Here is a 22,423-nt window from a genome sequence, read left to right as displayed (position 1 = left end):
TCTTGTACATAGGGGCAGTATTATAGTAGTTATATTCTTGTACATAGGAGCAGTATTATAGTAGTTATATTCTTGTACATAGGAGCAGTATTATAGTAGTTATATTCTTGTACATAGGGGCAGTATTATAGTAGCTATATTCTTGTACATAGGAGCAGTATTATAGTAGTTATATTCTTGTACATAGGGGCAGTATTATAGTAGTTATATTCTTGTACATAGGAGCAGTATTATAGTAGCTATATTCTTGTACATAGGGGCAGTATTATAGTAGTTATATTCTTGTACATAGGAGCAGTATTACAGTAGTTATATTCTTGTACATAGGAGCAGTATTATAGCAGTTATATTCTAGCACATAATATCAGTATCACATTGTTGTTCGCATATGTAAATGTAAAGCTCACTGTTTAGACTTTGTTCTCGTTGGGCTTTGAGAGATTGAACATCATCCTTCTCTGGGGTTATTGGGGCCACTGCTGAGAAATCACCCACAGACCAGGAATAACCCTTTTCCCTATGATCCTTTTTATAAAAACTGGAAGTTGGTTTTAAAAAAGAATATGCTGAGACTGTGCACTGCGTGCTGAGCCGGCTGCCGGGTGATACAGTTACAGGGAATAGTTTCTGCCGGACGAACAGACGTCTTATACCTTGATCATGCACTTTCATCTTTAATCTTTTGAAGACAATCCCTCATTAATATTAAGCTTTATTACTTCTCTATCTGCTGCGTCTAAGATCAGATCACATCTACTAATGTTCTCCAGAGCTGTAATTTTTGCAAGCAATGAATAGCAGTTATACCATCCATTTATTACATAGTACTGCTATCATATAATTCTGATATTATATGGTCCTTGTATTATGTTGTACCAGTATCATACAGTCCTGTTATTATATAGTTCTAGTATCATATAGTTCTGATATTATGTGGTCCTGGTATTATATTGTACTGATATCGTACAGCCCTGATATTATACGGTCCTGGTATTATATTGTAATGATATCATACAGCCCTGATATTATATGGTCCTTGTGTTATATTATACTGGTATCATACAGCCCTGATATTATATGGTCCTGGTGTTATATTGTACTGATATTGTACAGCCTGATATTATATGGTCCTTGTGTTATATTGCACTGGTATCATACAGCCCTGATATTATATGGTCCTTGTGTTATATTGCGCTGGTATCATACAGCCCTGATATTATATTGTCCTGGTATTATATGGTTTTGGTATCATACAGCCCTGATATTATATGGTCCTGGTATTATATTGTACTGATATCGTACAGCCCTGATATTATACGGTCCTGGTATTATATTGTAATGATATCATACAGCCCTGATATTATATGGTCCTTGTGTTATATTATACTGGTATCATACAGCCCTGATATTACAGTCATATGTAAAAGTTTGGGCACCCCTATTAATGTTAACCTTTTTTCTTTATAACAATTTTGGTTTTTGCAACATGTATTTCAGTTTCATATATCTAATAACTGATGGACTCAGTTTTATTTCTGGATTCAAATGAGGTTTATTGTACTAACAGAAAATGTGCAATCTGCATTTAAACAAAATTTGACCGGTGCAAAAGTATGGGCACCCTTATCATTTTCTTGATTTGAACACTCCTAACTACTTTTTACTGACTTCCTGAAGCACTAAATTGGTTTTGTAACCTCATTGAGCTTTGAACTTCATAGCCAGGTGTATCAAACCATGAGAAAAGGTATTTAAAGTGGCCACTTGCAAGTAGTTCTCCTATTTGATTCTCCTATGAAGAGTGGCATCATGGGCTCCTCAAAACAACTTTCAAATGATCTGAAAACAAAGATTATTCAACATAGCTTTTCAGGGGAAGGATTCAAAAAGTTGTCTCAGAGATTTAACCTGTCAGTTTCCCCTGTGAGGAACATAGTAAGGAAATGGAAGAACACAGGTACAGTTCTTGTTAAGCCCAGAAGTGGCAGGCCAAGAAAAATATCAGAAAGGCAGAGAAGAAGAATGGTGAGAACAGTCAAGGACAATCCACAGACCACTTCCAAAGACCTGCAGCATCATCTTGCTGCAGATGGTGTCACTGTGCATCGGTCAACAATACAGCGCACTTTGCACAAGGAGAAGCTGTATGGGAGAGTGATGCGAAAGAAGCCGTTTCTGCAAGCACGCCATAAACAGAGTCGCCTGAGGTCTGCAAAAGCACAATTAGACAAGCCAGTTACATTTTGGAAGAAGGTCCTGTGGACTGATGAAACAAAGATTGAGTTGTTTGGTCATACAAAAAGGCGTTATGCATGCGCTGTATTGTTGACCGATGCACAGTGACACCATCTGCAGCAAGATGATGCTGCAGGTCTTTGGAGGTGGTCTGTGGATTGTCCTTGACTGTTCTCACCATTCTTCTTCTCTGCCTTTCTGATATTTTTCTTGGCCTGCCACTTCTGGGCTTAACAAGAACTGTACCTGTGTTCTTCCATTTCCTTACTATGTTCCTCACAGTGGAAACTGACAGGTTAAATCTCTGAGACAACTTTTTGTATCCTTCCCCTGAAAAGCTATGTTGAATAATCTTTGTTTTCAGATCATTTGAGAGTTGTTTTGAGGAGCCCATGATGCCACTCATCGTAGGAGAATCAAATAGGAGAACTACTTGCAAGTGGCCACTTTAAATACCTTTTCTCATGATTTGATACACCTGGCTATGAAGTTCAAAGCTCAATGAGGTTACAAAACCAATTTAGTGCTTCAGGAAGTCAGTAAAAAGTAGTTAGGAGTGTTCAAATCAAGAAAATGATAAGGGTGCCCATACATTTGCACCGGTCAAATTTTGTTTAAATGCAGATTGCATATTTTCTGTTAGTACAATAAACCTCATTTGAATCCAGAAATATAACTGAGTCCATCAGTTATTAGATATATGAAACTGAAATAGCTGTTGCAAAAACCAAAATTGTTATAAAGAAAAAAGGTTAACATTAATAGGGGTGCCCAAACTTTTACATATGACTGTATATGGTCCTGGTGTTATATTGTACTGATATTGTACAGCCTGATATTATATGGTCCTGGTGTTATATTGTACTGGTATCATACAGCCCTGATATTATATGGTCCTTGTGTTATATTGCACTGGTATCATACAGCCCTGATATTATATGGTCCTGGTATTATATTGTACTGATATCATACAGCCCTGATATTATATTGTCTTGGTATTATATGGTTTTGGTATCATACAGCCCTGATATTATATGGTCCTGGTGTTATATTGTACTGGTATCATACAGCCCTGATATTATATGGTCCTGGTGTTATATTGTACTGATATCCTGATATCATACAGCCCTGATATTATATGGTCCTAGTGTTATATAGTTCTGGTATCATATAGTTCTAATAATACATGGTCCTGATATTACCAGTATATTGTACTGATATCCTGATATCATACAACCCTGATATTATATGGTCCCGGTATTATATTGTACTGATATCATACAACCCTGATATTATATGGTCCTGATGTTATGTTGTACTGGTATCATACAACCCTGATATTATCTGGTCCTGGTGTTATATTATACTGGTATCATACAGCCCTGATATTATATGGTCCTGGTGTTATATTGTACTGGTATCATACAGCCCTGATATTATATGGTCCTTGTGTTATATTATACTGGTATCATACAGCCCTGATATTATATGGTCCTGGTGTTATATTGTACTGATATTGTACAGCCATGATATTATATGGTCCTGGTGTTATATTGTACTGGTATCATACAGCCCTGATATTATATGGTCCTTGTGTTATATTGCACTGGTATCATACAGCCCTGATATTATACGGTCCTGGTATTATATTGTACTGATATCGTACAGCCCTGATATTATATTGTCCTGGTATTATATAGTTTTGGTATCATACAGTCCTGATATTATATGGTCCTGGTGTTATATTGTACTGGTATCATACAGCCCTGATATTATATGGCTTTGGTGTCCTACTTCTTGGTTCCCCTCCAGTTCTGTTAGTCGCTGACCGCCCCGTTGCCTGTGTATAATCTCCTTTGTCGTTCCCTTTGGTGAAACCCTAGCACGCACTAACGTTGAACTGCGTTACATCACTGACATTTTTGGCACTTGTCTTAACAAAGAAATGATTTTGCTCAGTGCCAAATGTTTTAACTAGCAGCAAAGATGTCAGTGTTCAGCTGAAGGGATGTGCGGAGCAGGGGCTGATCCCCCGTCCCGGGGTGTATATCAGGGCTCTGATGCGCATATTTCACTCATCACCTCACTCGCCCGTTGTGTGTGTGCCATTTCTACGTCCATCCCGTCTGATCATATCTCCGAGTGTTTCATAGTATATGGGATACTAATGTTAGAAGAGAAGGATATACACACAGTAAGCAGAGGTATCGCGCTGCTAATGTTCATCCTGCGTTTACAGGTGTGTGAACACCGACACTGTAAAGCAGAGAAAAGCAGCAGGAATGGAGTGCAACTCAATGTATATGCCTTTTAGGGACCACAGATTAATGGCTGACAACCACTTTGAGTCTGGCATCTAATATTGTAGTGTTTGGTAAAATTCTGTCTTTCTGCGGCCACCACTAGGGGGAGCTTACTGTACACAGCTTTATACAGCCACTGTTGAACCTTATAACATGACTGTTTGCGCTGAGCTCCCCCTAGTGTTCACTTTAGAAAACCAGTCGCTGTATAGAAAATGAATATAGCATTAAAGCAACCCTTCTGCCCTTGACCACAGATGGGAAGAAGTAGGGGTGAGTAAAGCACCTGTGGGTAGGTGATCATTGCTTTTTTTTTTTGCAAAATCTCTTTAAGGGTTTGTCTTATGTCTCCTGTCTCCAGGAGCACACTTCTTTCCTGCCTCCCTGCCTCCTGCTTGGCTGGGTTGGTGCTGCACTCCTGTCTCCAGTCTTCAGGAGCACACTTTATCCTGCTTCCCTGACTCCTGCTTGCCAGGGTGGGTGTTGCACTCCTGTCTCCAGTCTTCAGGAGCACACTTTATCCTGCTTCCCTGACTCCTGCTTGCCAGGGTGGGTGCTCCACTCCTGATGAATGATGGTCTGATTGGTCAAGCCACTGGGCAAAATTGTGAGTGTTCAGTTTCTGCTACTAAGCATGCACTTTGTTCCCAGAAAACCGACCACCTCTAATAGACGGCAGCAGTGACCAGTAACCTAGACAATGAGCTGTAAACTATAGAACGACAAATCCCACTGTTCTTCAGAACAAAGGATTTTTAATAAGAGATAAATTGCAAAGTAGCTTACAGTTTTGCCTATTATAAAAATGCGACAACGCTTTTAAGGAAATTTGCGCATTTGGAGCTTTGCATTAGAAATATGGAGCCCCAACCAGAATAATTATCATTCTGGAATTGTGGTATCATTCCCATCTGTTTTACCTGCAGCAGTGATAGTTACTTGCAGATACAGTATTACAGACAGTGTTGCATATTTTCAGTTGTCTTTGCAAGTGAATTAACGCTGACACTTCGTTGTGAAATTTCATAGGAATGCAGAGAGTTCAATGAATGTAGTTCACTCATCCTTGGAATTTGCACTGTGCTGATGCTCTTGAGTCTTTTCTAAAGAATCCTCATTAGACGTGATTTGTTGGGAGTAATTGTACCCATAAAACAACACCCGGATATTCACTTGGCCAATCAGAAGTGCACAGGTAACTCGTACCATAAAGTGGCAAGGAAAGAGGCAAGGACAAAGGTGCCAAAGCTGGGCTCCTAATTGACTAGAAGAAGATGTATATTAAGTTTCATACAATAAACCTAATGCCCAGCTCTTTCAAACAAGCCGTACCCGTTCAGTCTGTTTCTAATGTAATTGTTATGAACTTTAACCGTTAACACGATGAGGCCTTTAGACTCTGAGCTGTAGCTCTTGGGGGTATTTTGCAATTTTTTTCTAAGCATTGCACGGTCTGACCTAGGGGTTAATTTGCTAAGATGTAAACTTTTAGGAAGGTTGTCAGCTGTTTGGAATGTTTTCCACTGTAGAATGATTGACTCCAATTTATTTGGAAGTGGTCTTATTACTCTTTCCTGATTGGTGGGCAGCAACAATTGCTTCTCTAATATTATTACTGATGGCCTTCCTATCACATGAATGCTCCAGACCAGCAAATTGCCAAAACTTCTGCTTTTATAGAGAAGTCACACTTGAAGCACCACTCCAGTGTTTTTTGTTTATTGTACTGCTGGATTGGTGCTTTAAATATAATTCCCCTGCACTCTTTCTCATACTCATCTGCCTCCACCTTACTCTTTTTCCAGTGTCACTCGGTCTCCGGCGAAGAGTGACCTTCTGGCGCGCTCCAGTGTTTCATGTAGCGCGCCGAAGGTCACTTTTCAGTGCATGTCTATGAGCGCCTCGATCTGGCCTTGTTCTGGCTGTCATAGATTTGCATTGAGCTTTTGTGACGTAACTTCTGATTTATGGCCAGTGAGAAGTTATGGGCACAAGATGGTGCTGCAGGACTGGAGCGGCGTCGGTAAAAGGTGAAGGTGACTATAAGAATGGGTGCTGGGGGCTTACATTTAAAGCGCCACTCCAACCGTGAAAACACAGCAACGCTGGAGTGGTGCTTTAAACAATTAATAAAGAGCATTTGATTAGCAGCACCTGGCTGCCACTTACCCTCTTATTTCCTATGGAAGCTGCAAGGGTGTACTTAATTTTTTCATGCACTGTTTCTGTATTTTGACCTAGTTTTGGTAAATCCATAATGACACGGTGTGATATGTCATGTGCTGCAGATCATCTCTGAACTTTGTATTAGTATATTCTCATGGCTGTATACCTGCGCGGTGCCTGGCTTATTTGCAGGATGTGTACGCTGGCCGCGTGCAGTACCGTGTTGTCAGCACAGGACGTGCCTGTTGTCCTAGGTCATGGCTCCAGCCATCATCCTGTTACTGGTAGCCTGGTAACGGTATATATTTCCCTTCGGATAAGTGAGGACGTTGGCAGATTTAAGTGTAGAAAGGAGCTGAGTGCTCCCAGAGCACATCACAGACACAATGCAATTTCCTGCCAGTTGTGCCCGAGTTGCCCCTCCCTTTTGGCAAGTTGTCACTTTTATGGCGTAATCTCCTTGCTCTTTTGCCTATGTAAACCTGAATCTAATTAGACCTAAAAGACCTATCGGTTACTGCTAACACTTGTAAAATCTATTAGTTGATCTATTTTCGACCCTCCATGCTGATAGTTTCCCTACAATCCATCTGGTCTAAAAATATGCCATCTCGGTTATAGCATGGACCAGCCAGTCACATACGTGCCAAAAGTCACGATTTTGCTGACACTGTCTTTGAACTGGACCACAATGGGGCAAGTCTTAAAAAAAAGACGTGTCCATAAGTGAATGTTTTTGAGGTGTTGATAGATAATTTTTGGACATTTTTTGGCAGTTTTGGGAACAAAGCTTAAATATCCAAATTTAGCAGTCTTACTGTTGCTGAATATAGACTCAGAACACTTTTGGATACTGATATTATATTTTTTAAATTTATCATAATAATTAGAGATAGCGGAAATCGATTTGCAGGATCTCGCCCATCGGCCGCGTCGGTAATCTGTGGCCGTCACACGGGCGCGCTGCAAACCGCCTCCTACCTTACAGCATCCGAGGATCTTCTTTTGATTAACCAGCCTGGCGTGACGTCACCGGTGCGTCGTGCCGCAAAGATGATGTCATGGCAGGCCGACTAATCAAAATAGGATGTAAAATACTGACCAAATATTGAACGTGGCCTTAGGGAAACCCTGATACATTGTAGCCAACCCACAGAAGCCGAAAGTAGTTAAAGAGCTCCCTGATGGACACCAGCGGCGCCCCAACAGGGCAGTATATTTTGCATTTTCTTTCCATTTTTATTCTTTAGGACCTGAATGAAACAGATCTTAAATTGACTGTCATCCCCCTTTAAGAGCATTGACGCCCCCTCTTCGTCGTGCATGTACCGTGTCGCACTTCATTTGGGAGAAGGTTTCGCTCAATCTGCATCTAATGATTCGGATCATTTGTCTTTGCTTTCTCAGACCTCCTAAGATGTTCATCTGCGTGGAACCCAAGATTTCCCCTCTCCTTATAGAGACACGAGCCGGCAGGGTTGTCAGAGGAGCGCAGGGAACATCCCTGCTTTTAGTGATCTGGATATGGAGGCAGCTGGGTCTTATCCAGGATATGGGGATTGGCCGCTGTCCAGCCACAAATTCTCCCTATTATAGATAAGAGGGAGCAAGTGTCGCGTGCTAAATATCGCCATCATAGGCCATAGTGCACATAGCAGAACCACAAGTCCCAGCATGTCATGACAATTGCAAGCTGGAGAACCACAGGATGGAGACCGCAGCTCCAGCACAAATGGTTACCTGGATTTTTAAGACTCCTTAATGGTCTCAATTTGGTGTTATACGTTAGCTGGAGAAGGACTACAAGGTGCAGCATTCCAAAGTGCCTCAGATAAAAAATGGCGTCTGGAAGCAAATTGCAAAATATTAGGTCTCTAGAGCAAACTAGTGACCAATTTTCCTCCTGTCCTGCAGGTTTGCTACAATGTATCAGTGCAGTTAAAATGTATCAGTCTGTAGGACAACATAGTTGGCTTCACAGATGTGATCAATGGCTGCAGCTCAGTTCCATTGTCCTTTTGAAGTCTCAGCTCATCTAAAATCATTTTTCTATCACATCGGACGTTGAGGCTGCTGCTGTGTCCATCCCACTTGCTTTACACTGCAGCTGTTTTCTAATTGCACAGTTAGGATCAGTCACTGACTCTTATTTTCTTTGTCTATGGGAATCTGATGTAGTCTGCAACCCATCTCCTGTCTCATAAGAGGTTCAGGGATCTTTTATTCCCATCCCATCCACCCCCATGCTTTATACTGCAGTTCGTCTCCTTTATAGCACAGCATTGGGTTTAGTTCAGCCTGTCTATTGGAGTCTAAAGTTGTCTGAAATCAATCTCTTCTATCATCGAAGGCTTAAGATGCTGTTTTGCCCTCATTCTTTACACTTCACCTTCTCACTATTACAGCACAGCTCAGTGACTCCACCTTAGCTGCATCGCCTATTGGAGACAGACCTAGTATAAACCCATCTCCTGTGTCATAAGAAGCCCGGGGTGCTTTTCTGCCCCCCACAATTTTGCTTTACACTGCTGCTCTGCTCCTTTTCAGCACAGCTAGATTTAGTGCTTCCAGCTTAGCTTTTCTATTGAAGCCTACGGGGAGTCTAAACTCCATGTTTTCTTTCCTTGAGGCTTACAGCTGTTGTTTTGCCCCCATGCTTTATACTGCAGTCTTGACCCATTAGAGCACACCTCATTGACTCCTCCTTAACTGCATATTGTGTTGGAGTCAGGGGTAGTCTGAATCTTATCTCCGATGTTTCTCGAAGCTTGGTCTGTTTCTCTGTCCCACCACCATGCTTTACACTGCAGCTTTGTTTGTTCATCTTAACTGCAGTGTATAAACTGGAGCATGAATGGGGAATGAGCCTCAGTCACTGGAGGAGGGAGACTGAAGATTTGGTTTCGTGATGGGAACAGCTCAGACTTTGGCCATCTATGGACAATGGCAGATTCCACTTATCAGATGTGAATTTCTCAAATGAAACATTTCTGAGAATTCTTCCCTTTTTTGCACCTTCATGTCCCTAAACCTCATCCAGAAAGTCTGTAAAACATGTTCAGAACATCTTGTTCTGTGCGTTGTGTCATCAGCTTTTTCTGGAGCGTCCGTCGGGAGGCTGGGAAAGTATGACAATGTACAATCAGAATTTCCACACTGCAGAAAAGAGAATCAGACGATTATTTCATGTGTGTCTACTTGGAAAAGTCCGAGGAAGGGTTTATTTATAACAACTCAAACCTTAGAATGGAACGTAGAGGCCGCGGGCCAATCTTCACTGGGAAGTAGCCGGGTCCTGGTATAGATACCGTAGTACCTGCCACCCAGCGATGTGGACATAGATCTGGACCCCAATGCTTAATGTGACCCCCAACTCGCATGCCATTTATAATACTGCTGTCCTTTTATGTGGCCAGGGGGCCATAGTTGCCAAAGAGGTAAAAGGACTAGACAAGATTGCAACTCCTGAAACTACACACCATATGGGACCTAAGACATGTCAACAGTGTGAAATACCTGTCTGGACTTCTCTATGGGAGGCACCATGGACCAAGCCAAGGTCTGTGGACACCGAGGTAAAATGGTGAATGGCACTTTTTTTGATAAGTGCAAAATATCGAATAACCGTAAAATATCACTCCACTGCAAACACATTAGGCACCGGAGCTGATTTCTACTAACATAAGTCCCAAAACAGAAACGCATGATTCTTATTCCCCACCAGTACTACAAGATGCTTGCCACCTGTGATTGCCGGTAGAAATCTGTTCCCTACCAAAATAGAGGGACCACGTGATGCTTGCCCTATAACTGCTACTACAACTGTATCCCCTATGCAAACCAGATGAACCTGATGTTCGCCCCTCATCATTACCACTACAACTTTCTCCCGTAACCAAAAACGGAGGACCTGATGCTTGCCCCCACAACTACTACAACTGTATCCCCTACCCAAAACAGGAGGACCAGATGCTTGCCACCCACAACTACTATAACTGAATCCCCTACCCACAATTGGAGGACTCAATACATGTGCCTCCCTCAACTACTACTACCGTTATATTCCCTACCCAAAACAGGTGAACCTGATGCTTGTCCCCACAGCTACTACATCTGTTTCCCCCTGCCCAAAACAGGAGAACCTCATGCTTCTCCCCCCCACAACTACTACAACTGTATCCCCTACACAAAACAGGAGGACCAGATGCTTGTACCCCACAACTACTACAACTGTATCCCCTACCTAAAACAGAAGGACTTGATTCTTGCCACCCACAAGTACTACACCTGTATCCCCTTCCTAAAATAGGAGGACTCAATGCATGTGCCTCCCACTACTACTACTACTACTACAGTTATATTCCCTACCCAAAACAGGTGAACCCAATGCTTGCTCCCACAGCTACTACACCTGTATCCCCTGCCAAAAACAGGAGGACCTGATGCTTTCCTCCAGAACTACTACAACTGTATCTCCTACCCAAAACGGGAGGACTTGATGCTTGTCCCCACAACTACTACAACTGTATCCCTTACCCAAAACAGGAGGACCTGATGCTTGCCCCCACAACTACTACAATTACTGTATCCCCTACCCAAAACAGGTAGACCTGATATTTGTCCCTCACAACTACTACAACTTTATCCCCTACCCAGGAAAGGAAGACCTGATGCTTGCCCTCCACAACTACTGCAACTGTATCTCCTACCCAAAATAGGAGGACCTGATGCTTGCCCCTCACGTATACCCTCCCCAAAAAAAAGAGGCCCCTATACATGTGCCTCCCACAACTACTACTACAGTTATATTCCCTACCCAAAACAGATGGACCTGATACTTGTCCCCCACAGCTACTACAACTGAATCTCCTGTCCAAAACTGGAGGACCCGATGATTGCTCCCCATATCTACTAGTACAAATCTATCCCCTACCGAAAACAGTAGGACCTCATACTTCCCTTCCAATCCTCAGGGGTGTAATCATAATGGGTGAAGGGTTGCAATCACACCCAGGCCCTGGAAGATGGGGGTCCCAAAAACTTTCTTTGTCCTATACGAAAATACCAATTCCATTAAAGACTCGTAATAGCTGGGGGCTCTGTTGGAGATTTTGCATTGAGGTCCATAATCGTTACGCCACTGTCCTCAACCTAAAACAAGAACTCCAGATGCCTTCTCCCCTTTACTACTACAACTTTTTCCAGTAGCCAATTCAGGAGGGCCTACTGTTTGCCCTGACGGCTGTCTTTTCTGTATGACAAGTCTCATGTAAAGAGGGATCCTGCCCAGGTTCTTAGTATTGGGACAGAATATGGAGCTGACCTTAGCCGGGCCCTCTTCCCAGGGGCCCCATAGTCACTATGTGGGCTGTCTCTATGGTATGCACAACATCTTAAAAGGTTGCAACATGAGAACTTTCACTGGAGTGTTTTACGTTGATTGGTGGGGGTTTGCCCACTTTGCACAAGTGCCCAACTTCTGTCACCAATAGGAGATCATCGGGCGTATTAGTTACAGCTTCTTTTCCTTTAGTCTCCAGGGGTAGGTCTACATCTGAGCTTTATGGACTGAATTGGATTTTTTTGGCAATCGCCTCCATTTCCTGGTGAATAATACCATTTCCTGGATGGAGTTTTTCCTCAATATTTCTATGAATGAACATCTGGCCGTTCACTTTACTCCCTGCATCCACCCTAGCTAGAAAATGATAGTGCTCACCGGTGACGGCGCTGCCTGCTAGCACCATGAGGGTCTGCACACACCATTCTCAGATCTGCCGTGTGCCCGCTGGCATCCCATCTCCACACCCCTGATAACATCTGGGCTAGATTTGGGCCGGGGAGGTAGGATATTTTCTTTTGTAAAGGGAATGGCATGTAATCTGTGATTTTGGAACGCCAAGTGTATTTTTAGGAATGAGTAACCGTGTCTGCAGCCCGAGCAGGAGGACGCTGTGTATTCGAGGCACTGTGATTATAGAATAGAGGGGTGATCGCTTTACTGGTTGGAGGCACAGCAAGGGGAGGCTGAGAGTTTCCACACAGCATGCTGAGAGTAGTAGTTCAGGATTGTTAGGATATTGGTCCACATTAGTTATATCTGTCTCCCATGAATAGCACCACACTGCAAATATAACTACAGTAGTACCAGCGTCTCCATGAATGATCCTAGTGAAAGTCCTCATGAAAAGTCCTAGGACAGTCAGTGCCGCATTGCTCCTGTGAGTATTGCCATGCAAAGTACCCCATGAGTAGTGCCAACTAGAGAGCGGTTATGAGTAGTGCCACGCAAAGTCCCCCATGAATAGTGCCAGCTAGAGAGCTGTTATGAGTAGTGCCATGCAAAGTACCCCATGAGTAGTGCCAACTAGAGAGCGGTTATGAGTAGTGCCACGCAAAGTCCCCCATGAATAGTGCCAGCTAGAGAGCTGTTATGAGTAGTGCCAGGCAGAGTAACTAATGAGTAGTGCCAACTAGAGAGCGGTTATGAGTAGTGCCACGCAAAGTCCCCCATGAATAGTGCCAGCTAGAGAGCTGTTATGAGTAGTGCCACGCAAAGTACCCCATGAATAGTGCCAGCTAGAGAGCTGTTATGAGTAGTGCCAGGCAGAGTAACTAATGAGTAGTGCCAACTAGAGAGCTGTTATGAGTAGTGCCACGCAAAGTACCCCATGAATAGTGCCAGCTAGAGAGCTGTTATGAGTAGTGCCAGGCAGAGTAACTAATGAGTAGTGCCAACTAGAGAGCTGTTATGAGTAGTGCCACGCAAAGTACCCCATGAATAGTGCCAGCTAGAGAGCTGTTATGAGTAGTGCCAGGCAGAGTAACTAATGAGTAGTGCCAACTAGAGAGCTGTTATGAGTAGTGCCAGGCAGAGTAACTAATGAGTAGTGCCAGCTAGAGAGCTGTTATGAGTAGTGTCAGGCAGAGTAACTAATGAGTAGTGCCAACTAGAGAGCTGTTATGAGTAGTGCCACGCAAAGTACCCCATGAATAGTGCCAGCTAGAGAGCTGTTATGAGTAGTGCCAGGCAGAGTAACTAATGAGTAGTGCCAACTAGAGAGCTGTTATGAGTAGTGCCACTCAAAGTACCCCATGAATAGTGCCAGCTAGAGAGCTGTTATGAGTAGTGCCAGGCAGAGTAACTAATGAGTAGTGCCAACTAGAGAGCTGTTATGAGTAGTGCCACGCAAAGTACCCCATGAATAGTGCCAGCTAGAGAGCTGTTATGAGTAGTGCCAGGCAGAGTAACTAATGAGTAGTGCCAACTAGAGAGCTGTTATGAGTAGTGCCAGGCAGAGTAACTAATGAGTAGTGCCAGCTAGAGAGCTGTTATGAGTAGTGTCAGGCAGAGTAACTAATGAGTAGTGCCAACTAGAGAGCTGTTATGAGTAGTGCCACGCAAAGTACCCCATGAATAGTGCCAGCTAGAGAGCTGTTATGAGTAGTGCCAGGCAGAGTAACTAATGAGTAGTGCCAACTAGAGAGCTGTTATGAGTAGTGCCACGCAAAGTACCCCATGAATAGTGCCAGCTAGAGAGCTGTTATGAGTAGTGCCAGGCAGAGTAACTAATGAGTAGTGCCAGCTAGAGAGCTGTTATGAGTAGTGTCAGGCAGAGTAACCCATGAGTAGTGCCAACTAGAGAGCTGTTATGAGTAGTGCCACGCAAAGTACCCCATGAATAGTGCCAGCTAGAGAGCTGTTATGAGTAGTGTCAGGCAGAGTAACCCATGAGTAGTGCCAACTAGAGAGCTGTTATGAGTAGTGCCACGCAAAGTACCCCATGAATAGTGCCAGCTAGAGAGCTGTTATGAGTAGTGCCAGGCAGAGTAACTAATGAGTAGTGCCAGCTAGAGAGCTGTTATGAGTAGTGCCACGCAAAGTACCCCATGAATAGTGCCAGCTAGAGAGCTGTTATGAGTAGTGCCAGGCAGAGTAACTAATGAATAGTGCCAGCTAGAGAGCTGTTATGAGTAGTGTCAGGCAGAGTAACTAATGAGTAGTGCCAACTAGAGAGCTGTTATGAGTAGTGCCACGCAAAGTACCCCATGAATAGTGCCAGCTAGAGAGCTGTTATGAGTAGTGCCAGGCAGAGTAACTAATGAGTAGTGCCAACTAGAGAGCTGTTATGAGTAGTGCCACGCAAAGTACCCCATGAATAGTGCCAGCTAGAGAGCTGTTATGAGTAGTGCCAGGCAGAGTAACTAATGAGTAGTGCCAACTAGAAAGCTGTTATGAGTAGTGCCACGCAAAGTACCCCATGAATAGTGCCAGCTAGAGAGCTGTTATGAGTAGTGCCAGGCAGAGTAACTAATGAATAGTGCCAGCTAGAGAGCTGTTATGAGTAGTGCCAGGCAGAGTAACTAATGAGTAGTGCCAGCTAGAGAGCTGTTATGAGTAGTGCCAGGCAGAGTAACTAATGAGTAGTGCCAGCTAGAGAGCTGTTATGAGTAGTGTCAGGCAGAGTAACCCATGAGTAGTGCCAACTAGAGAGCTGTTATGAGTAGTGCCACGCAAAGTACCCATAAAGAATATCAGCCAGAATACCCCAGTGAGTAGTGCCAGGCAGAGTACCCCAGAGGTAGTGGAAACCAGAATGCTCTTATGAGCAGTGCCAAGAGGAATGCCCCATGAATAGTGACAACTGACATCCTTTCTGTGTTCATTCATACTAACGCTGTCTTGCTCAGGTCAGGAGCGGTGCTGGGCCAGTCCGTGAAGTGCGATGCGATTCTCGCACGAGTTATACGGCAGTCTGTCTCTGCCCTAAGGCAGACTTTTTAGAAAGACTGTGAGCAAGGGGGAAGCTGAGACCACTGCTACCAAAACTGCACCGTGTCGCCCTCACTTGGGCAGATAAGATATCTGCACTTTGGTGCCCTTAGTTACATTATACACCTCATATACATTTGTCAGAACAAATCTGTAATGTATCCAAAGTCAACAAGTACAAACTATCAACCACATGGTGGAGACTGGAGAAACAAGATTCCCATCGCGTCCCGTGGACTGGGAATATTTTACCTTTTACTGTAGGAAATGAGATAAAGTGCAGGGCTGACTACACGGCCTGGGAACGTCCGCACCCTCTCATCACCTCCTGTACTCTGTGACCTCAGATCTTTTATCAGACCCCTCATTATCTGCTATGACCTAATCACTGGGATATGTTATGACAGACCCCTTACCTCACCCCACGAATTGTACAGATGATGTCTAAACTTCAAGATTAATTAAGAAAACAAGATGCCATGTTATAACAGGTCTGGAATGTTTGGCGGCTTCGTACATATCTGCGACGCTCTGAACGCCCCATAACTGATGGAAACATCCCATAGATCTTTAGGGTCAGAGTGTGACCATGAGTGAGACAGACTGTCGACACTTGTGGGTCCTGGTAACAGTATTTTATACTACATTGCCTGAATTTTTGGAGTTTTTTAAACTTGAATAAATGCTAAGTTTTACTTTTAAAAGAAAGCCTCTCTTCCCGCTGGATCGTCTCTCCATTCATTTTTGCATATTATTATTGGTTCACTTTTATTTGGAACGGCACAGATTTTCGGTATGCATGACTTTTTTTTTCATTCTAAAAAATTAACCCAAACACACCCCATAATAATCAATGTGGCCCCCTGCTTTCATTTGTATAGCTGATGCAGCTAAACATATTCCATATGTCTGTTCCTAAAACAGAATAGATAAACTGACTGTCTGAACGGACATGTGAACAGAGCCTTAGAGGGTTCAGTGGACAAGTGAAAATTCCTGGTAGAGTGTGGGTCCTAGCAGTTGGATCAGTGCAGTTCCTAGCAGTTTTATCAATGAGGGTCCTAGCGGTTGGATCAGTGCAGGTCCTAACAGTTGGATCAGTATGGGTCCTAGCAGTCATATTAATGTGGATCCAAGCACTCAGATCAGTACAGGTTCTAGCTGTCAGATCAGTGAGGGTCCTAGCTGTTGGATCAGTGAGGGTCCTAGAAGTTGGATCAGTGCAGGTCCTAGCGCTTTGATCAATGCAGGTCCTAACTCTCAGATCAGTGCTGGTCCTAGTGGATGGATCAGTGTGGATCTTAGTGGATGGATCAGTGCGGGTCCTAGAGGTTGGATCAGTGCGGGTCCTAGCAGTCAGATTAATGTGGATCCAAGCACTCAGATCAGTACAGGTTCTAACTGTCAGATCAGTGAGGGTCCTAGTGGTTGGATCAGTGAGGGTCCTAGTGGTTGGATCAGTGAGGGTCCTAGAAGTTGGATCAGTGAGGGTCCTAGCGCTTTGATCAGTGCGGGTCCTAGCGGTTGGATCAGTACGGGTCCTAGCAGTCAGATTAATGTGGATCCAAGCACTCAGATCAGTACAGGTTCTAACTGTCAGATCAGTGAGGGTCCTAGTGGTTGGATCATTGAGGGTCCTAGTGGTTGGATCAGTGGGAGTTCTAGAAGTTGGATCAGTGAGGGTCCTAGCGCTTTGATCAGTGCAGGTCCTAGCTATCAGATCAGTGCTGTTCCTAGTGGTTGGATCAGTGGGGATCTTAGCGGTTGGATCAGTGCAGGTCCTAGCTGTTGGATCAGTAACGGTCCTAGCAGTTGGATTAATTAGGGTCCTAGCGCTTTGATCAGTGCAGGTCCTAGCTGTCAGATCAGTGCGGGTCCTAGTGGTTGGATCAGTTAGGGCAATAGTGCTTTGATCAGTGCAGGTCCTAGCTGTCAGATCAGTGCGGGTCCTTGTGGTTGGATCGGTGAGCGTCCTAGCGCTTTGATCAGTGCAGGTCCTAGCTATCAGATCAGTGCTGGTCCTAGTGATTGGATCAATGTGGATCTTAGCAGTTGGATCAGTGCAGGTCCTAGCTGTTGGATCAGTGAGGGTCCTAGCAGGTGGATGAGTTAGGGTCCTAGCGCTTTGATCAGTGCAGGTCCTAGCTGTCAGATCAGTGCGGGTCCTAGTGGTTGGATCAGTGAGGGTCCTAGCGCTTTGATCAGTGCAGGTCCTAGCTATCAGATAAGTGCTGGTCCTAGTGTTTGGATCAGTGTGGATCTTAGCGGTTGGATCAGTGCAGGTCCTAACTATCAGATCAGTGCTGGTCCTAGTGTTTGGATCAGTGTGGATCTTATCGGTTGGATCAGTGCAGGTCCTAGCAGTTGGATCAGTGAGGGTCCTAGCAGTTGGATCAGTTAGGGCCCTAGTGCTTTGATCAGTGCAGGTCCTAGCTGTCAGATCAGTGCGGGTCCTAGTGGTTGGATCGGTGAGCGTCCTAGCGCTTTGATCAGTGCAGGTCCTAGCTATCAGATCAGTGCTGGTCCTAGTGATTGGATCAATGTGGATCTTAGCAGTTGGATCAGTGCAGGTCCTAGCTGTTGGATCAGTGAGGGTCCTAGCAGGTGGATGAGTTAGGGTCCTAGCGCTTTGATCAGTGCAGGTCCTAGCTGTCAGATCAGTGCGGGTCCTAGTGGTTGGATCAGTGAGGGTCCTAGCGCTTTGATCAGTGCAGGTCCTAGCTATCAGATAAGTGCTGGTCCTAGTGTTTGGATCAGTGTGGATCTTAGCGGTTGGATCAGTGCAGGTCCTAACTATCAGATCAGTGCTGGTCCTAGTGTTTGGATCAGTGTGGATCTTATCGGTTGGATCAGTGCAGGTCCTAGCAGTTGGATCAGTGAGGGTCCTAGCAGTTGGATCAGTTAGGGCCCTAGTGCTTTGATCAGTGCAGGTCCTAGCTGTCAGATCAGTGCGGGTCCTAGTGGTTGGATCGGTGAGCGTCCTAGCGCTTTGATCAGTGCAGGTCCTAGCTATCAGATCAGTGCTGGTCCTAGTGATTGGATCAGTGTGAATCTTAGCAGTTGGATCAGTGCAGGTCCTAGCTGTTGGATCAGTGAGGGTCCTAGCAGGGTGGATGAGTTAGGGTCCTAGCGCTTTGATCAGTGCAGGTCCTAGCTGTCAGATCAGTGCGGGTCCTAGTGGTTGGATCAGTGAGGGTCCTAGCTCTTTGATCAGTGCAGGTCCTAGCTATCAGATAAGTGCTGGTCCTAGTGTTTGGATCAGTGTGGATCTTAGCGGTTGGATCAGTGCAGGTCCTAGCAGTTGGATCAGTGAGGGTCCTAGCAGTTGGATCAGTTAGGGCCCTAGCGCTTTGATCAGTGCAGGTCCTAGCTGTCAGATCAGTGCGGGTCCTAGTGGTTGGATCAGTGAGGGTCCTAGCGCTTTGATCAGTGCAGGTCCAAGCTATCAGATCAGTACTGGTCCTAGTGATTGGATCAGTGAGGGTCCTAGCAGGTGGATGAGTTGGGGTCCTAGCACTTTGATCAGTGCAGGTCCTAGCTGTCAGATCAGTGCGGGTCCTAGTGTTTGGATCAGTGTGGATCTTATCGGTTGAATCAGTGAGGGTCCTAGCAGTTGGATCAGTGAGGGTCCTATCAGTTAGGGCCCTAGCGCTTTGATCAGTGCAGGTCCTAGCTGTCAGATCAGTGCGGGTCCTAGTGGTTGGATCATTGAGGGTCCTAGCGCTTTGATCAGTGCAGGTCCTAGCTATCAGATCAGTGCTGGTCCTAGTGATTGGATCAGTGTGGATCTTAGCGGTTGGATCAGTGCAGATCCTAGCTGTTGGATCAGGGAGGGTCCTAGCAGTTGGATCAGTTAGGGTCCTAGCGCTTTGATCTGTGCAGGTCCTAACTGTCAGATCAGTGCGGGTCCTAGTGGTTGGATCAGTATGGATCTTAGCTGTTGGATCAGTGCAGGTCCTAGCGGTTGGATCAGTGAGGGTCCTAATGGTCGGATCAGTGTGGATCTTAGAGGTTGGATCAGTGGAGTTCCTAGCAGTCAGATCAGTGTGGGTCCAAGCTGCTGGATCAATACAGGTCCTAGCTGTCAGATCAGTGCAGGTCCAAGTGCTTGGATCAGTGCGGGTCCTAGCTGTCAGATCAGTGCAAGTCCAAGTGCTCAGATCAGTGCAGGTGTTAGCTGTCAGATCAATACAGGTCCTAGCTGTCAGATCACTGCATTTCCAAGCGCTCGGATCAGTGTGGGTCCTAGTTGTCAGATCAGTGCAGGTCCTAGCAGATGGATCAATGCAGGTTCAAGTGGTCAGATCGGTGCAGGTCCAAGCGGTCGGATCAGTGATGGTCCTGGCGGTTCGATCTGTCACTCTTTTCTTAGCCTATAGCTTGTTGCGGTGCATGCTCGTCTGCTGCTCCATTCAATCTCCTCTTAGCAATTTTCTTGCGGTTGGAGTAAACTAGGTACTATGTTCCCCCAACATGGCAATCAAAAAGGTCCCATTGAATTAGCCCACACCAATAAAGCAGTTATCAACTATCCAGGGAATCAATGGTAATAATTGCTTCTGGTTGGAATGCCCATTTAACTAGAGAGAAGGCAGTGGTCACTACTTCTTTTAATTCTTGTGCGCACATGTGGATTTCTCTGTGGCCCTAATCCCATCTTCTCTGTTTTGTTTAGTGTTTGATAATCGGCGGTGGTCCTTGTGGACTGCGGACGGCCATTGAACTTGCCTGCTTAGGAGCCAAGGTGGTCGTGGTGGAGAAAAGAGACACATTCTCCCGGAACAATGTGCTCCACCTCTGGCCTTACACCATCCACGACCTCCGGTGCCTTGGAGCCAAAAAGTTCTATGGAAAGTTCTGTGCCGGAGCCATTGATCATATAAGTATGTACAATAACCTATGGGTACAATCATTCTTGCAGCTGAGGTTTTGCAACAGTTGTATCCATTGTTATGGATTATTACCATTTTTCTTGTGTCTCGCAGGTATTTGGCAGCTTCAGCTCATGTTATTTAAGATTGCACTACTGCATGGGATTGAGATCCACGTAAATGTTGAATTCGTCAAACTCCTAGAACCGCCAGAAGATCAAGAAAATCAAAGTAATTTGTTTGTTTTTTTAATTTTGTACTTAAGAGGTATATTTTGGAGTAAAATGTAAATTGATCTTTTAGTCTATAAACCCCTGACAACATGTCTCCGAATTTCCAAGCAATAAATTTTGTATTTTTTTCCTGACAAAGAAAAATGGTCAAAATTTAAAAAAAACAAAACCCAGTGCTTTCAGACCTCATATAATGCAAAGAAAACAAGTTCGTAATCATTTAGAAGCAACAATACTAATGTTTTAACTCAGGAAGAGTTCTGAAATCAATATTTTGTGGAGTAACCATGATTGTTAATCCCAGCTTCCATGCGTCTTGGCTGCTTTCCACCAGTCTCTCACCCTGCTTCTGGGTGACCTTATGCCACTACTGGTACAAAAATGTAATCAGTTCTTCTTTGTTTGATGGCTTGTGACTATCCATCTTCCTCCTGATTACATTCCAGAGGTTTTCAATGGGGTTCAGGTCTGGAGAATGGGCTGGCCATGACAGGGTTTTGATGTGGTGGTCTCCTAATTTTCGCCAGAGCTGTATATGTACTGTAGGAGTCCTGGCAGTGTGGTTATGGTGTTCTATTATCATACTTGTGAAACTTAACACAATACCCGATAAAGGTCTTGCAGAATTAGTGCCCATTCACTAATTGTGCCAATTCTGCCCACCATGATGCCGACTCTTAACACTTGTAACCAGAAAACTAATATAATGTTTTTCATTTTCCTTAGAAATAGGATGGAGGGCGGAATATCTTCCTCAGGACCATCCCTTATCAGACTATGAGTTTGACGTCATTATCGGGGCGGATGGGCGCAGGAACACCCTGGAAGGTGAGATATTACCTGTAACAGCAATAATGGTATTTGTAAGTGTTCTGATCACTTTGTATAGGATATTGTGCAGTATATGCCCTGTTATTGGGGTTTGTTACTTCTGACAACACAGTGATCACTAGGAATCCAGCGATCATGTGCGATCTGTGGGGAAAACTAACAATAAGTGTTCAGTTTCCCTGCAGTGCAACCACAGGTGAAATTGAGTATTACACATTTGTATATAGAAATGGACAGTATCACCCACATATAGAAAGCAGAAATGTTTCCTATGATAAAAATAAACGGTGCATCCATTATAACAGAACAAACCCTTCTAAAATTAGCAAAATAATAGTATACTTCTCATCTTACACCCCCAGAAATGGCGATTACTCTGATGAAGTCATGGCTTCTCCGTCTGCCCCCTCCCTGTGTGATGCTTATTAGACGCAGGAATATTAGACCCCGCTCTGATGTCAGGAGAAGCTGCGGCGACATGTTTGGGATGACTGATTGATTTAATGGGTGGAAACGCCATCCCTTGTACCCAGATGGTGAAAATACAGGGCGGGATACATCACTGGGTGTAGGATATGGCAGGATTGGGAGGATCACAGGGAAGCGGCTCCACACTCTATACAACAAGCCGTGTCATCTCAGACAGGATTTCTGTATTTCAGCCTGCCATATATCACGTATCATATCCCATATAAAAGCCCTTATTAAACATCACAAAGGGGATTTTCATTTTTATAAGAATTAAGACTTCTCAGTGTTATAATGGAAAGTTCTACCAATTTCACCTGTACGTTCTCTTCCATTTTGTAAGACCTCTGCTTCCTGTCTGCTTACCTTCAGAACATGCAAATCTGTGTAGACCAAAAGGGGGTTGTTCTGGCACAACAAAATGATGAGCTTTGCATAGGAATATGACTTTGTTGGGGGGTCCGACAGCTATCACCCCCCACTGATCAGCTGTTATTTGCTCCGTCGGTGGATTTAGTAAGCACTTGGAATAGAGCTGCAGAG

At 44.4% G+C, this 22,423-nt stretch overlaps 1 protein-coding gene across 6 annotated transcripts in view; it reads left to right on the top strand.

Annotated features, from left to right (window-relative positions):
• MICAL2 (microtubule associated monooxygenase, calponin and LIM domain containing 2) overlaps positions 1-22,423 on the top strand; it is a 318,733-nt gene that overhangs the window by 139,799 nt on the left and 156,511 nt on the right. For all 6 annotated transcript variants that reach the window (XM_073578364.1, XM_073578366.1, XM_073578365.1 and 3 more), the window contains 3 exons: positions 20,153-20,360; positions 20,463-20,579; positions 21,308-21,409. In XM_073578364.1, coding sequence (XP_073434465.1) covers positions 20,153-20,360; positions 20,463-20,579; positions 21,308-21,409 — 427 coding nt within the window. The remainder of the gene's footprint in view (positions 1-20,152; positions 20,361-20,462; positions 20,580-21,307; positions 21,410-22,423) is intronic.

This window comes from Dendrobates tinctorius, unplaced genomic scaffold (genome assembly GCF_039654945.1).
Source record: "Dendrobates tinctorius isolate UK_male_01 unplaced genomic scaffold, ASM3965494v1 ptg000059l, whole genome shotgun sequence".
Classification (NCBI taxonomy): Eukaryota; Metazoa; Chordata; class Amphibia; order Anura; family Dendrobatidae; genus Dendrobates; species Dendrobates tinctorius.
Note: the sequence above shows the minus strand (reverse complement) of the source record. Positions and strands in the feature narration are given on the sequence as shown.